The 14,510-nt window shown below is 41.8% G+C and overlaps 1 protein-coding gene across 1 annotated transcript; it reads right to left on the reverse strand.

Moving 5' to 3' along the window:
• Positions 1–292: 292 nt before the first annotated feature.
• pklr (pyruvate kinase L/R) lies at positions 293–11,107 on the reverse strand. Its single transcript, XM_078251848.1, has 11 exons — positions 10,832–11,107; positions 9,903–9,994; positions 9,647–9,778; positions 7,810–7,996; positions 6,845–7,118; positions 4,801–4,951; positions 3,786–3,938; positions 3,497–3,663; positions 1,295–1,361; positions 831–945; positions 293–626 (listed from the first exon to the last, which is right to left on the reverse strand). The coding sequence occupies exons 1-11, from the start codon at positions 10,968–10,970 to the stop codon at positions 520–522; spliced, it is 1,584 nt and encodes a 527-aa protein (XP_078107974.1). The 5' UTR covers positions 10,971–11,107; the 3' UTR covers positions 293–519.
• Positions 11,108–14,510: the final 3,403 nt, after the last annotated feature.

A 14,510-nucleotide genomic window follows, 5' to 3' on the forward strand; every position in this document is an offset into this window, starting at 1 on the left:
TACACGTCATCTCTACATCTCCCGGCACAGCTCATAATAGCCAAAAGAATTGTGCCGTCACAGAGATAAGATCAGGATATGGACAGGAATAAAAGTCTTATCTTCAATTTCATTAAAGGCTACCAATATGATATGCTGAAACAATGGCAGGCAAAGAGACCATGTTCATTTTCAATTCAATATTACTCCCACAAATAACACAGATGAAAAGAAGATGGCTCAATTATTGAAGCTTAAGTTTGACATGAAATAGTAGAACAGCGTGTTAAACTTAATGAGTCAAGTTTTATTTTGGGGGGAGTCATCGCTTTCAAGACACGCTAAACACAAATTCAACATTCATGAGAACAGTTCCAGTGTTTTCCTACCATAACCTTGAGTTTAAATAACACTGATGATGCTGCCAAAACACTTTTGTTAAAAAGTAGCGGTGGTTATTGTTTTATTTAAAGCGGTGGTTCTCATCACATTTATACGTCAGCATATCAGTCAGATTTAGAGTCAGGGAAGGTCAGGTTGTTATGGGACATTGACTGCCCTCATAATGTTAGTGTGTCCGGAGCCTGGGATCCAGCCTGTCACGACTATCACCATGTCGCCCGACTTGAAGAATCCTCTTGCTTTCCCTGAGGCGGTGGATGGAAAGAAACAGAGGCATGTGTATGAGCAAGACAGTATCATAGCATATAAATGAGCAGGCTAATGGAGGCATATACTGTACAATCAACACACACACACACACACACACACACACACACACACACACACACACACACACACACACACACACACATACACACACACACACACACACACACACACACACACACCTATCTCCATGCCGAAGTTGACCCTGTTGTCTACATCATCGGCCCAGACGGGAGCAGGCAGAGGGTGGAAGAGGACAGGAAACACTCCTCTTAACAGCTGAGACTGACGGGCCACCTGAGGCAGATGACAGAGACATGCTAATTTCAAGGTTTTGTTACATTACAGTGAATATAATAACTACAAATTGTTTGGCATTAATAAATTGGCATATTTTTAACTGCTTGTGGATGGTGTTACATGTCCTGCAGTGTGCTATGATCACGTTTTAAAGTAACTATCCGATAAAACAAACACACTCCAGTAAAACATTACACAATACGCTCGGTCAGTCAAACCAATCTTACCATTTACAACAACAGACAGTGATAGTAAATACTGACTGTTCAGTTTTGAAAAGTGTCAACAACAAAGTTGTGTTTCAGGCAAGACAAATGCACAGCTGGTTCATAGAGCCAGTCTATACCTGAGGGCTTCTGGTGATGGAAATAATAGGACATCGAGGGCGGTACCTGGACAGGAGATGTGCCGCCCTGGAGAGGCGAGGAGGAAAGAAGCAGGAAAAATATATTATCAATGATGGCACAATAAATAAGTGACAAATTAAAAAGGACAAAATAAACAAAGTGTCATCGTTTAGTGTTGTTCCAGCTGCCAGAACAGCTTGCTCCTTGTCATATATTCTACTGAAGGGATGACCACATTCTTCTAAAACATATTCCCTTCGATGATGATGGTAGAGTCCTACATGTCGTCTTTGCCATAAATCTACTAAATGCATATGTCACTTTAGTCACTGCTCCTATTGAGACACTTGTCAGTTGAGCAGTTTTTGTGACACAAGCTTCTGCCATCAAAATAATCAATGTCCCATTTTGGCCATGCTAGCAGCATGTCAGTCGATGCTTAATGTTGGTCCACCCCTTTGTTCCAGACTGAAACATCTCAACAACTATCGGATGAATTGCCATGAAATCTTGTGACCAGAGGATGAATCCTAATGACTTTAGTGATCCTGACTTTTCCTCTAGCACCTCCACACGTTGACATTTATAGTTTTGAGTGAAATGTCGAAACAACTACAGGATGAAACGCCGTGGAATTTGGTACAGATGGTCATGCTCCCCACAGGGGATTGTAATCACTTTGGTGATCCCTTTACAATCATCTAGCACAATCATCACATCAATTCATCCAATTCTTCGAAATTCCCATCTACTCTGCAAATGTGAGCATGCTTAAACACTGAACTAAGACTTTCAATGTGGTAAACATTGTTCCTGTTAAACATCAGCATGTTTGCTTTGTCATTGTGAGCACTTTAGTCTACATCAGCATTCAGCTCAAAGCACTGCTGTGCCTAAGTACAGCCTCACAGAGCTGATAGCATCTCTGTAGACTCTTAGTCTTGTTTTATTGCAACCTTGATAAAAAAAAAAAATCAAGGTCAGCTGTGTCCGCTCAACCTTTTTATACATGTCACCATGCATTATAGGATGTTAATTGCTTAATTGTATCATTAAGTGTGCCTGTATGGAATTTGCATTTGTTATGTTTTTTGTTTCATTTGTTCATTTTAATTTGTCCCCTTCTGTAAGTGGTGCCTGTGTACATAGAAATGGGTCGGTGATTTAAAAATATGCATTCCCATGTTTAGTATATCCATACTGTATGTGCGTGCAGAGTATAGAAATCTGTATTTTTGGTATGGGGAATACACACTTCAGTGTCGCATGGATGACGTCTCACTGAAGCAGATGTCTCTGTGTATCGTACCGGGGATGTAACATTACACAAATGAGCAGAGGAACTTGCTTGTTAGTTTGCTTATCTGCTGAAAACACTTCACTGGATAAAACACATCAGGTAATGTAACATTACATGTGTTGTGGAACAGAGCTAAGCTAGCTAGCTAGCGAGCAAGTTGAGCATCAAGCTAGGTGACGTAAATTGTGTGAGACGAGAGATGTAGTTTACTGAGCGGTTTCACACAAAACTAAGTGGTCATATGACAAACCTACGGCTAACTGAGACTTTCTTCGGTTGAAAAATTATCTTTTAAATTGACGAACATCATATTTGTAATCCATGGCTCAATTCAAACAGGATCAAAAAAATGTTTGCGTCACTACCGTTCATATTTTTTCCAAAATAAGGTCCCATGAGGTCCACCAGAAGGGGAGGGACTTCGTCTCTCTATAGAGCCTGCATGTCTGTATGTCTGTCCAGTGACATATTTACTCAGTTCTAACTCTTCCACGATTAGTCTATAAGTCTACAGTATGTGCATGCTTTTGGGTGTAAAAAGCCAGCCGAGTATCCTACGAATTATATTCATATTGGATGACTCAGCACTTTAAGATATGTGCCCAATGCCACTGTTTAGTGGTAATGCAGGAAGTGCCCTATATTGTGGAAGGTTACAGTGTGGAGGTCGGGGTAGTGGATGGGCGTGTAGAGCATCTGATTTTCATGCAGGAAACTTGAGTTTGTGTCCTGTTGCAAACCTTTTATTCACGTTCACCTTTTTATCAACAGTAATCCCAATCCCTCTCTAACCTTAAAGGAATAGTTTGACATTTTGTGAAATATGCTTATTCACTTTCTTGCAGAGAGTTAGGTGAGAAGATTGATAGTACTCTTATGGCGATATGTTTTGTATACACACCTGCCGCTGGTGGTGAGGACTATGATGGCCCCTGCACAGCACTTAAAGGAGGACTCTACAGCTCCGATGGCTGTGACCTCTGTGGGGTCAGTGGAGAGAGGAGTGAGGCGACGCAACTCCTCAAACAGCTGCTGGTGGAAAATGGCCGCCTCTGCCTCCCTACAGATCTGAGAGACAGAGACAGAGGGGGAGGGTGTAGGGGAGACAGAGGGGGGAGAGAATTTTCAGAGGACACTACTATAAGACAGATGTAACAGAATGGACATCATGCACACACAGAGACACGCACCGAGTGCATCATTGCGACTGCCTCCACAGGAAACAGTCCCTTGGCGGTCTCCCCAGATAACATTACACAGTCGGCTCCATCCAGCACGGCGTTGGCCACGTCACTGCCCTCTGCTCTGGTTGGCCGTGGGTGGGCCACCATGCTCTCAAGCATCTACAAACACATTACACACACAAACCCACATTCCCATTAGTCTTTTAACCACAACCAAAATGTCTCTACAAGGCACGGTAAAAGGGATTAGATAAATTAATCCATTAAAAACAAGCCACTTTGTATGTCAATTCTTGTCCAAGATGAGAATGTAATGTCACGCAAACAGGCTTTAGGGAGAGAAGGACGAGAGGGGGTAATGGCTTTGTGGATGGTTAGACAATAGTGGAGGAGAAATGAGAGATAATTTAGACTGAGGCAGACGATGCCAGACTTTGTATTATATGTCAACAAGCAAGGCAGACAGTTGGAAAATGAGACCGCTTGCAGAGTTGCCTGAGAGACTACATTTTTGTAGTAGTTAAGAAGCTGCTTGCTAATGCTGATAACAGTTACTGTATGTGTGGGTGACTTTTGTGGGCTCAGGTCTCGAGTAGCAAACCTGCTGTAATGCTGTCACTCTGAGTCAGGAGCTGTAGCATAAACAAGACATAGCAGTGTGACTCAACATGGCTGCAGGAGTGTGAGTGTGTGTGTGTGTGTGTGTGTGTGTGTGTGTGTGTGTGTGTGTGTGTGTGTGTGTGTGTGTGTGTGTGTGTGTGGGTGTGTGTGTGTGTGTGTAGGCCTAACAGGAGAGGGGCGTGAAAGAGATGAAATGTGTGTGCCTTTGAGGATGAAATGATTGTATATTATTAAGTGTGTGTACATTATGGTGTGTGTGCAAGGTTAATGTGTGCCCGTTAGATTTTAATGGTAGTTTACTTGGAGCCATTTGATTGGATAACACTGTCTAAATCTGCACATTTTACTGTAGCCTATCATTACTGCATCGTGTGTGTGTGTGTGTGTGTTCCTTCCTGACCTGTGTGGCACAGATGACAGGCTTGCCGGCAGAGTTACAGCGTCCAATCATCATCTTCTGTGCGATGAAGACTTTCTCCGCTGGGATCTCAATCCCCAGGTCGCCCCTGGCAACCATCACGCCGTCGCTCTCAGCCAGGATCTCCTCAAAGCTGACAGATTAGCGGAGGTATGAGGAAACAAAGGATTGAGAGTTTAGGATAAAAATAAAGGAGTTGGAAAAGACCACAAAAACAGGAGTGTGCACGGATGAAGAAGCAGAGGCAGGAAAATGATGGCGATATTCATTACTATTCAAATGCAGGTCTTGATCTGCAAAAACAGGATTTTGCTCACAGCTTCTGGTTCTTGGAAACATATTGAGCATAGTGTTGCATTGTGATCTAAATCCTACATCATCTGGACAAAAACGTGAACGAGAATAAATGCAGAGTTAAAGGTCTCATATTATGCTAATTTTTATGTTCATACTTGTATATTGGGTTTCTACTAGAACATGTTTACATGTTTTTATGTAAAGAAGAAAAAAAAAAGTATGTTCTCATACTGTCTCTCTGACTATACCTGTATTCACTTATTGTCTGAAACGCTCCGTTATAGAGCCTGTCTCTTTAAGCCCCCCTCTCGAAAAAGCCCTGTCTGCTCTGATGGGTCAGTGTTTCCAGGTCTTCCACATCTGTGCTCTCGGCATCTCTGCACCATCACTGCAGCTAGGGAAAGACTAGGCTCATTCGAGATGAACTGCGCCTCGTCTGTAAAGTGGACGAGAGCAGGCAACAGCAGCAGGGGGCGGTGACAAAAATCCGCTGTCAAGTCGGACAGTTTCCAGCCGATTCCAGCAGCCTTCAGGCTGAACAGGAAGTGACAGAAACACTGTGGTCCGATTCCGATTTAATAAAATGTTATCAGACCCATATATCAGCTTGTACACAGTCTCCAGTTGTTTTAATTATGACAGAGTAGCTCTCAAAATGCTCTACATGCAATCTGTTGCTGATTTTAATGAACAACACACTGTAGATGATCCATAATCTGAATGGATTTAGTCTCTCTGACTTCTAAACGTAACTACCAGCCACACAACATGTGGTTTGTACAGAATAAGCCTTTAAATCAGATAAATCACAGTTAAAATCCCTCCAATTCAAAATAAAAGAAAGTTTATATAAAACGTCATCATGTTGAGTCGATTCTGAACCAATCAGCTGTTAGATCAGCTGAGAGGCCAGCGTTTCACAGCATGCCCTTGGTCCGCCTGGGTCTTGCAGTCGGTGAAAAGCAACTACGCTGCCTGTGTCTCAGATCTGCAGCCGCCTTGATCTCGTGAAGTTATCGTTGCCTACGTGTGCATGACGTCAGAGCAAGTCAGGATCAAGTCAGACACAAATCTAACCGGCATGCATTGGGCGGCGGTGATCGATTCTGCGCAAACCTGGCTCATCTCGAACAAGCCTACTGTAACAGCACTGAAGCAGCACTTTCTACCTATGTTTAGTATAGTTGTGACATCACAACCGTACGGAAGTCCTAACGGCTCGTTTAAAGGCACCATATTTGAATATGGGCTGTGTGCATTTCTCTGTGGATTGAGCGTATTGATGCTTTCACAATAGTAAGAAAATAATACAGCCGCAGGAGATATAAAACAGGACTTTTCACATCAAATATTGATACAGAGCATCAACGTTTAATCTTTATGATCCGATCTAAAAAGAAAATCCCATTTAAATCACAGCCATAGTTAACACGGTCAGCAGCTAGCGAGCAGCAGGAGGAAGCGAGAGATGAGTAATGGAGATGACAAAGCTGTGACATAAATTGTGTCAGATATATTAAGTGGCAGCTATAACTCACGCAGACAGCCACACAGATCGGTTATCATAGATGTGAAACATCCAAGGCCGACATGTGTCCATCCATCACTGACCGCTGGTTGTCCACAGGAGGTGGATTTCAAAGTCAGCGTCATTATTAAACTGTCACTGCCTCCAGCCACTCAAAATAACGGCCTTAATGGTTTTCTCTCAGTATTTTCCTTGACTCACTTCTGAACCCCTTGTCGGCTTTCCACCTTGCTGATTACTTTGATGTCTCGTCCATGTGCCCCCAGAACTCGCCGCACATCTTTGACATCCTGGGCAGAGCGGATGAAGCTGGCGAACACCATGTCTACACCCTGGGCCACCCCAAACCTTAGGTCGGCCTCGTCTCGCTCGCTGACTGCCTGCAGGCCGATGAGGTCGCAGCCAGGGAGATTAACACCTTTACGACTGCACAGCAGCCCACCGGCCTCCACCACCGCATCCACCCAGTCAGATCCTGCAGACGAGGAGGAGTTAATTAAATTTTCTTCAGAGTTGTGAAAAACCCTGAATTGAGGACAGCCAAAACTACATTTCTTTGTAAAGATTGTGTTGATAAAGGAGTCTTTACCAGAGTGGATCTCTTCGAAGGAGATAGGATAAAAACATTTATTAAATTAAAATAATCTTGCAGGAGATAATGCAGATGTATGCATATACTATAGCCATTTACGTCAGACTTATGAAGAAAGGTTCTTAAATGCATTTGGGATTTCTCGAATTATAATCCTAATTTCAACCCTAATTGTAGGTGACCCACAATCTTTTCATGAACAGGTTTTTCAGCTAAGCGAGATAGAATGACAGACAGGGCCGTCACTATGTGGTGGTCTTTTGTACATTCATGCTACAACTTTTGGATTACAGTGGCAAAATAGAAGATAGGACAAATAAGACTTTGCATAGACTATAATCAAGTAGTATTTAAGTAGTATAATATGTGTAGTATGTCGATCTTTCTTTTTCGATTTGTTTTATCTAGGATTTTCTTTTTAGAGATTGTTTATACTTATTTATACTGCAAAATTATATTTACTTACATACATACATACATACATACATACATCTAAAACAACAAATAAGAGGTAATACAGCATGTACCATATTTAGGTTTGTTAAAGTCAACTTAATTAATTCATCGGTATTACCGGTTTCTAGTACTTTGAGTCCAATGAGGCCATCATCAATGTAGATCTTGCTTCCCTTCTCGAGGACTTTGGGCAGGCTGGGGTAATCCACCCAGATAATCTTCCCGTCCGTTTTGTCTTTGTCACTCTCTGCTGTCACCACACGGACATGGCTGCCCTTTACCAGCTCCACCTCCTCCTCCACTTTCTACACACACAAACACAGAGGAAAGAAATAATGAAACGCTGCCTTTAAATAAATATCATTGTCATCTCTATCATCAACACATTTTTAAAAGACAAAGATTCCTTAATTAGGTGAATTTGTTAAGCTAAGTAATGTATTAAATAGCATTTTGATGTCAACGCACGTCTTCACAAATGCATGGAAGGTGCCATGTGTTTAGGTGAAACCTGTAGGGCAAGTATGGAGTTTCTTCCAAGTATTGTTTTAAGCTATTGTGTTTGGAGGAACAGGTCAACACGCAACAGACTAACAAACTCAGACATTTGTTAATCTGTAATTCATGCTCTGCGATTATCCTAAATTAATATATTCTCCAGTGGCATGTAAGAATTACAGTATGTTAATCCAAGTTTTAATGTTATAATCTATATAGTACATTGACGTACCTCTATCTGTTGGGGCTCATGGAATAAAATAATGAAGATCAAATATTCCGCTTTCTCATCCTGGGAGAGAACCTTCCTAAATTTGCTTTGCAAAATCACAACGTGCATCTGAGCCGGGCTAAAGTAAACTTAAGTAAACTTACTTAAAAGTAAGGACATTTGTGTTTGGTAGATTATTTCTCTGTGGTAACAATGCTTTTTGGCAATAAGTCTTATACCGTTGGAAAGCCTTTTTAGTTCCCTTTCAAATGGTGCCCCATTTGTAAGGAACATGCATTTGTGGGATGAGCAGCAGGTTATTTTGCTGTTGCTAGTGACACTTGTTTTGAGGCTTGTCATCATTGGAGGCAATCTCAATGCAGAGAGATATAGAGATGAGATTCTGCAACCAGTGGCAATCCCATATCTCCACAGTCTGGGACCGAACTCTATCCTCCAAGATGACAACGCTCGCCCCCACAGGGCGGGGTTTATCAGAGACTACCTCCAGAATGTGGGAGTGGAGAGGATGGAATGGCCTGCCAGCAGTCCTGACCTCAACCCCATTGAACACTTGTGGGATCAGCTTGGGTGTGCTGTTCGTGCCAGAGTGACTAACACAACCACGTTGTGTGACTTGCGACAAATGCTGGTTGAAGAATGGGATGCCATCCCACAGCAGTGTGTGACCAGGCTGATGACCAGCATGAGGAGGAGGTGCCAGGCTGTTGTGGCTGCGTATGGTTCTTCCACACGCTACTGAGGCTTCTGTTTGTGAAATGAATAAATTGTTAAATTGCCAATATGTCTTGTTTCTTCAAACTTCAATCATCCAATCCACCAAACGAGTCAATGGCAGAATAAGCTGTTTGGCATTGGCAGATACTATGCTGTATCAATTTTTTCCCCCATCCCTACTAAACCGACTTTAGAAGAGACACAAGTCAGCGTGCAGCTCACACATCATGCAGAGCATTTTGTAAGCTTATCAAGGCATTAAGTGGTTTCCAAGAGCTCTGAGTTATTTGTTCAGCAAAGCAGACGACATGCAACAGCAACACAAAGAACAAGATGATGAAAAAGCAAATGAGGACACAACCAGTTGTTTTATCAAAGAAAAAGTAACAACCTGTAAAAAATGATGATACAAAGCAGTCGACATATTTTCAGCTCCGCTTGCAGCTGACTGAATGCGACAGATTGATAAGGTTCAGACTGTTTGATAAATTAAGTGAAACATGTTTACCCCTTTCACTAATCCGGTGCGGATCTCTGGACCCTTCGTATCCAAGGCGATGGCAACCGGCCGATAATACAAGGGATCAGAGGTAATCGTCTCCACCGCTTCTCGGATGTTTTTGATGGTTTCACCGTGGTACTGACAGGCACGTGGAGGTAGAGACGGACAGAGAATCAATACATGACTAAATGGAAAGACCTATACATGCGTGTATAAGTACTGTAATTGTGAGAAATGGTACACAGGGAAGTACTGCACATACTTCATGTGAGCCATGAGAGAAATTTAGACGAGCAATATTCATTCCTGCCTTGACCATCTCGTGGAGTTTGGGGATCGATCGGGATGCAGGACCTGAAAGGAACAGAAGTAAGAGAAAGGATATTTGACATTAAAACTAAACAATTCAAATTTTAATACGTTTTTCAGGCAAAATGACCAAAGATCACTGATTCCAGCTTCTCAAATGTGACAATTTGCTTCTTTTCTATGTTTACTGTGACAGTGAACTGAATATCTTTGGGTTTCGGACTGAAAAACTAAGCAATTTAAATACGTCAACTTGTGTTCTGGAAAATTGTGATGGTCCCTTTTTCCACATTTTCCTTCTATTTTATTGGCCAAGAAATGAATTGGATTACATTTAAAAATAACTTCTTTTTTTATTTATTTTTTATGAGCATTTCCGCCTTTAATGATAGGACAGCTCAGACATGAAAGGGGAGAGAGAGGGTGAAGACATGTAGGAAACCATCACAGGTCGGACTCGACGCCTGGACCTTCTGCATTGAGGAATAAACCTCTACATATGTGCGCCCGCTCTACCAACTGATCTAACCGGCCACATTGAAAAATAACTTTGTTGGTCGATCTATCTGCTACTTCTTCACTTTGGATACAAGCCCTTCAGTGAGAGGTATTTGTGAGGAATTACAGGCGATATCTAAAGAGTCAGAGCTAACTACATGTAAGCAGCAATCTGTATATTGTATTTCCTTCTAATTGTTCTCTTTTTTTCTGGGCATAAGAAAAGCGGAGAGCTCCCCAGCCAAGAATCAAATCCTGCCAATACACTGGAGGCCACCCAGCACCCAGGAGCTGACAGACTGCCAGCGATGACAGGCTACAACAGTTACCAGAAAACAAACTTGAAACTGAGACTGGCTGTCTGCGAAAAGTTGTCACACTCACCAATGGTGCAGATTATGCTGGTGTTGCGCGCTGTGATTGGCTCCTGGTCAATGTTCAGCAGACAGAGATGCTCCAGGAAGGTGTCAGCCATGCTGGCATCCAGCTGCTGGCGTTGGATAAAAGAGTCCGGCAGTGTCATCACCTCGGAGTAGCGCCTGATGCGAGCTGTAGCGACATAGAAATGTTGTCAGCGGGGTGAGGTCAGTCATTAAACTGCCATCTCCACCTGCGAATACAAATTAACTAAACACCTCAAACTAAGAATGAGGAAGAACATCAACACTTCTATCCAGTATGCGTTAAGAGCAGAGATGAAAATGGCAGCTATCAAACAACAGATTTTTTATGTACAGTGACAGCAGTGGAGTAGGTGCGCACAAAAACACACCACAGATACTGATCTGGCATTAACTACAGCATGGAGGGGTAATGAAGATTTACATAGCTGTCATACGTGACGGTAATATGAAAACAAAACACTGCAGTTCAGCAGATATTCCAGGAAGGAAGGCTGATATGTCTATGCCATATGGAGGAAATAAAAAAGGGCTGCATGGTGACATTTGAAACAAATGACAAGTGTCTCCATACCAGCAATCTTTTAATATGAGGGAGGCTGTATTTCAGACAACTGGAGTAAGACATGCAGTTTAATAAAAAATGATCTACCCCTCTACTGAAGAAGTCACGGCTGGAGTGAGCGGGCTAACAGTGATAGGACCCAAGTCCATGAAAGTCCATAACAGAGGCTTGAAAGCAACAGCACAAGTCAAGAACAACACTGAGACTCTAACAAATTGGCAAGTAGTGAGTGGAAAAGGGATTCTATCTGCGGGGCTAATGAGGAAAGTGGGAACAAGTGTGTATGTGGGCAGGGCAGCTCAACTCGTAAAGCCTTTTAACACCCAGTGACACCATTCGTCACCACTGCTGCATGAAACCAGAGAGTACAAACCGGTAAACGGAGCCAGCGTCTTTCATGCAACGCATTGTGGTACCTGGTTGAGGGCTTTGAACTAGTACAATGGCAACCATTTTAAAGGATGTCACAATCAGTCAAGCCTGCGATTTCTGCCACCACAGGGGAGGAGAGAGTACGATGATGAGAGCCTGACAGACAAGGTTGCTGCTAACGGCACAACAGGGGTGATGAGGTGAGGACAAGGGAAAGAGGGAGAAAGGAGGGGGGAGGGTGGGCTGGAGAGTGAGGTGAAGAGAGGAGGAATCTGACAAGGAAGATTTCTATAGATTTAAAGTGGGGAAAGAAAAGCTCAATTATTTGTTGTGGTTTGTTTTTTTTGCACTGCCTGTCACAATGTTAAGACCTTGATGACCAATATAATTTAATGAGTTTCATGTTTTAATTGTGTGCAATAAATTAAAGCCCTCTGTGGAGAATGGACATGCAGAAACACAGAAGGACAACTCTTGAGGTCTGCAGAGGAAACTCAATGATGGAAATAATGACTTTTGCAGGAATAATGTGAACATGCACAGCTCATCTGTCAGTGTTTCTTTCTCTTTGTGTCTTTTTCTCTCTCTCCACCTTCCTGTGACCCAGTTCTGCCGCACCGCTGCACACATCATTACGTGTCCCACTGAGGTTCTCCTCAGACACATCCCAGAGTGCGTGGAAATACATGCACACACACATACTGTACATAGATGCAGCTATTTACCTATTACTGAAAGGCTGACTATAAATAAAACAGGTCAAATATCAGTCGAGATACAGCTTTTATAACTGACATGAGAGTTTACCCAGATGGGTGTGGCCTGTTTGCGGGTCACATTGTTGCATGAACGCAGGTCAGTGTGCATGTGTGCAATCGATCAGTGAACTCAAGGTGAGAGGGCCGATGTTTGTCCAACTATGAATCTGCACTAAAGTTCAAAAGCATCTGACAAATGACACAGTGGTGCATTATCTGACATACAAGTTACACCTGGGTAATATAATGAAACAATTATATTTTGCATAACCACAGATATTGGAAAATGACAAATTATTAATCACTAAGATACACCAAATTAACTGCACACAAAGTGCCTTTGTCCTCACAGATTACTTTAACAGTTAATCCAGGTAAATCAAGTCCTCAAAGCCACCTTGGAATTTTTAATCATGCTTTAGTTCTAGGATAATGTACAAAATCTAGAACCCAAAATACAAAATTATTGGTCCACTTACCCATATTCATAAAACTATCAATTTTTAATAAGATCCTAATTCACAACGCAGTTCCTCCTCCTCTATTGGTTTATTTTATTTTTTTTATCCTGTAATTCTTCTATATTTTTTCCTCTGCCTTTATCCTAGTCCGTGCTCAGGTCGTGCACTTCCTAAACAAGCCCGGTTGAGTCTCTTTCTTTTATTTTCACACTCTGACCCCTCTGCTGCCCCCTTCTCTCTCCTCCCACTCAGACCATTTGGAGTGAGGCCACTGCTTGCAACAGACGGATGATTTTGGATGAATGAGTAGCCAGACTGGGCCAATGTGATGCTAAAAATGGATGTCACAGTGATGACACTAAACTATCAGGGTGCACTGCAAGACAAAGTGATACATCGCTGCAGATTATGAAACCCTAACCGGTAAGACTATTTACCCCAAAGCAGACACAAAATATCTTTGCAGTACTTTCCACATGATTATTTGTGCTGAAACGATTTGTTGATTAACTGATTAGCCAATTACATTAAGACTATTCCTCAACAATTGACAAAAGTCATTCATCTAGGTAAAATGACCAATATTTGCTCTTTCCAGCTTCTAAAATGGGGAATTGTTGCTTTTCTCTGTTTTATATTGTTGCGAAACCTTTGGTTTTGGACAATACAAGACATTTGAATTGAACTTACAATTTATCAGTTGACTCTGAAAAAATAACAAGATTAATCTATAATAACAAAAATGTGTTTCCTACTTTCTAATAGGCCAAAAGCAAAAGTGAATCTTCTATAATCATACATGTTAATAAGTCAATAATAAATGGTTCTTACAATAATTTAAGTCATCAGTTATAAATGTTAAGTTATTATGTATTAGTTTTGGCCCAGATGGCCTGCAGCGAAGGTCAGAGGTCAAACAGCCCTTGTGAAGAATCCACATGAGCTAAAGAGCTTAAAAGAAAGTGTCATAATTTAGAAGAATTCATCAACTGCAACCCACAAGTAGTTTTATTAATGCCCATAACCAATCTACTATCTATCAAAGTATGTTATTTAAACACTATTCATTATAAGCTGTTTTACCCTTTTTAAAGGCTGACTTAAGAGAAAGTGTATACCTTTTTTTAGGTTAAAAAAAATATATTACCAGAAAAAACTTTGCACTCACCCACTGCAGCCTGCTGTTTTATTGGACCACACACAAGCCTGTCCTAGAGAACAGTGGACTGATAATGGCTGATGTTATTTAAGTATGAGACTTTGACATATGAGGTGGCACATAGAAATGATGTGTCTTTCCACTCAGTGACGCAGTTCACTCAAAGTTTCTTAGAGTGCATGAAGGAAGCTGCATTTCGTATCTATGCACAGTCATACATGAACCCATGCAGACAGAGGGTGTAAATCGTTAGCCAAAGACAAACAGACCTTTGTTCCTGGGTTGACTAGAGAAACCCTGCAGCCCTCTGCTCTGTGTGGCACACACCTAGTATGATAAATTACTAA

This window comes from Sander vitreus, chromosome 6, assembly GCF_031162955.1.
Source record: "Sander vitreus isolate 19-12246 chromosome 6, sanVit1, whole genome shotgun sequence".
Lineage (NCBI taxonomy): Eukaryota > Metazoa > Chordata > Actinopteri > Perciformes > Percidae > Sander > Sander vitreus.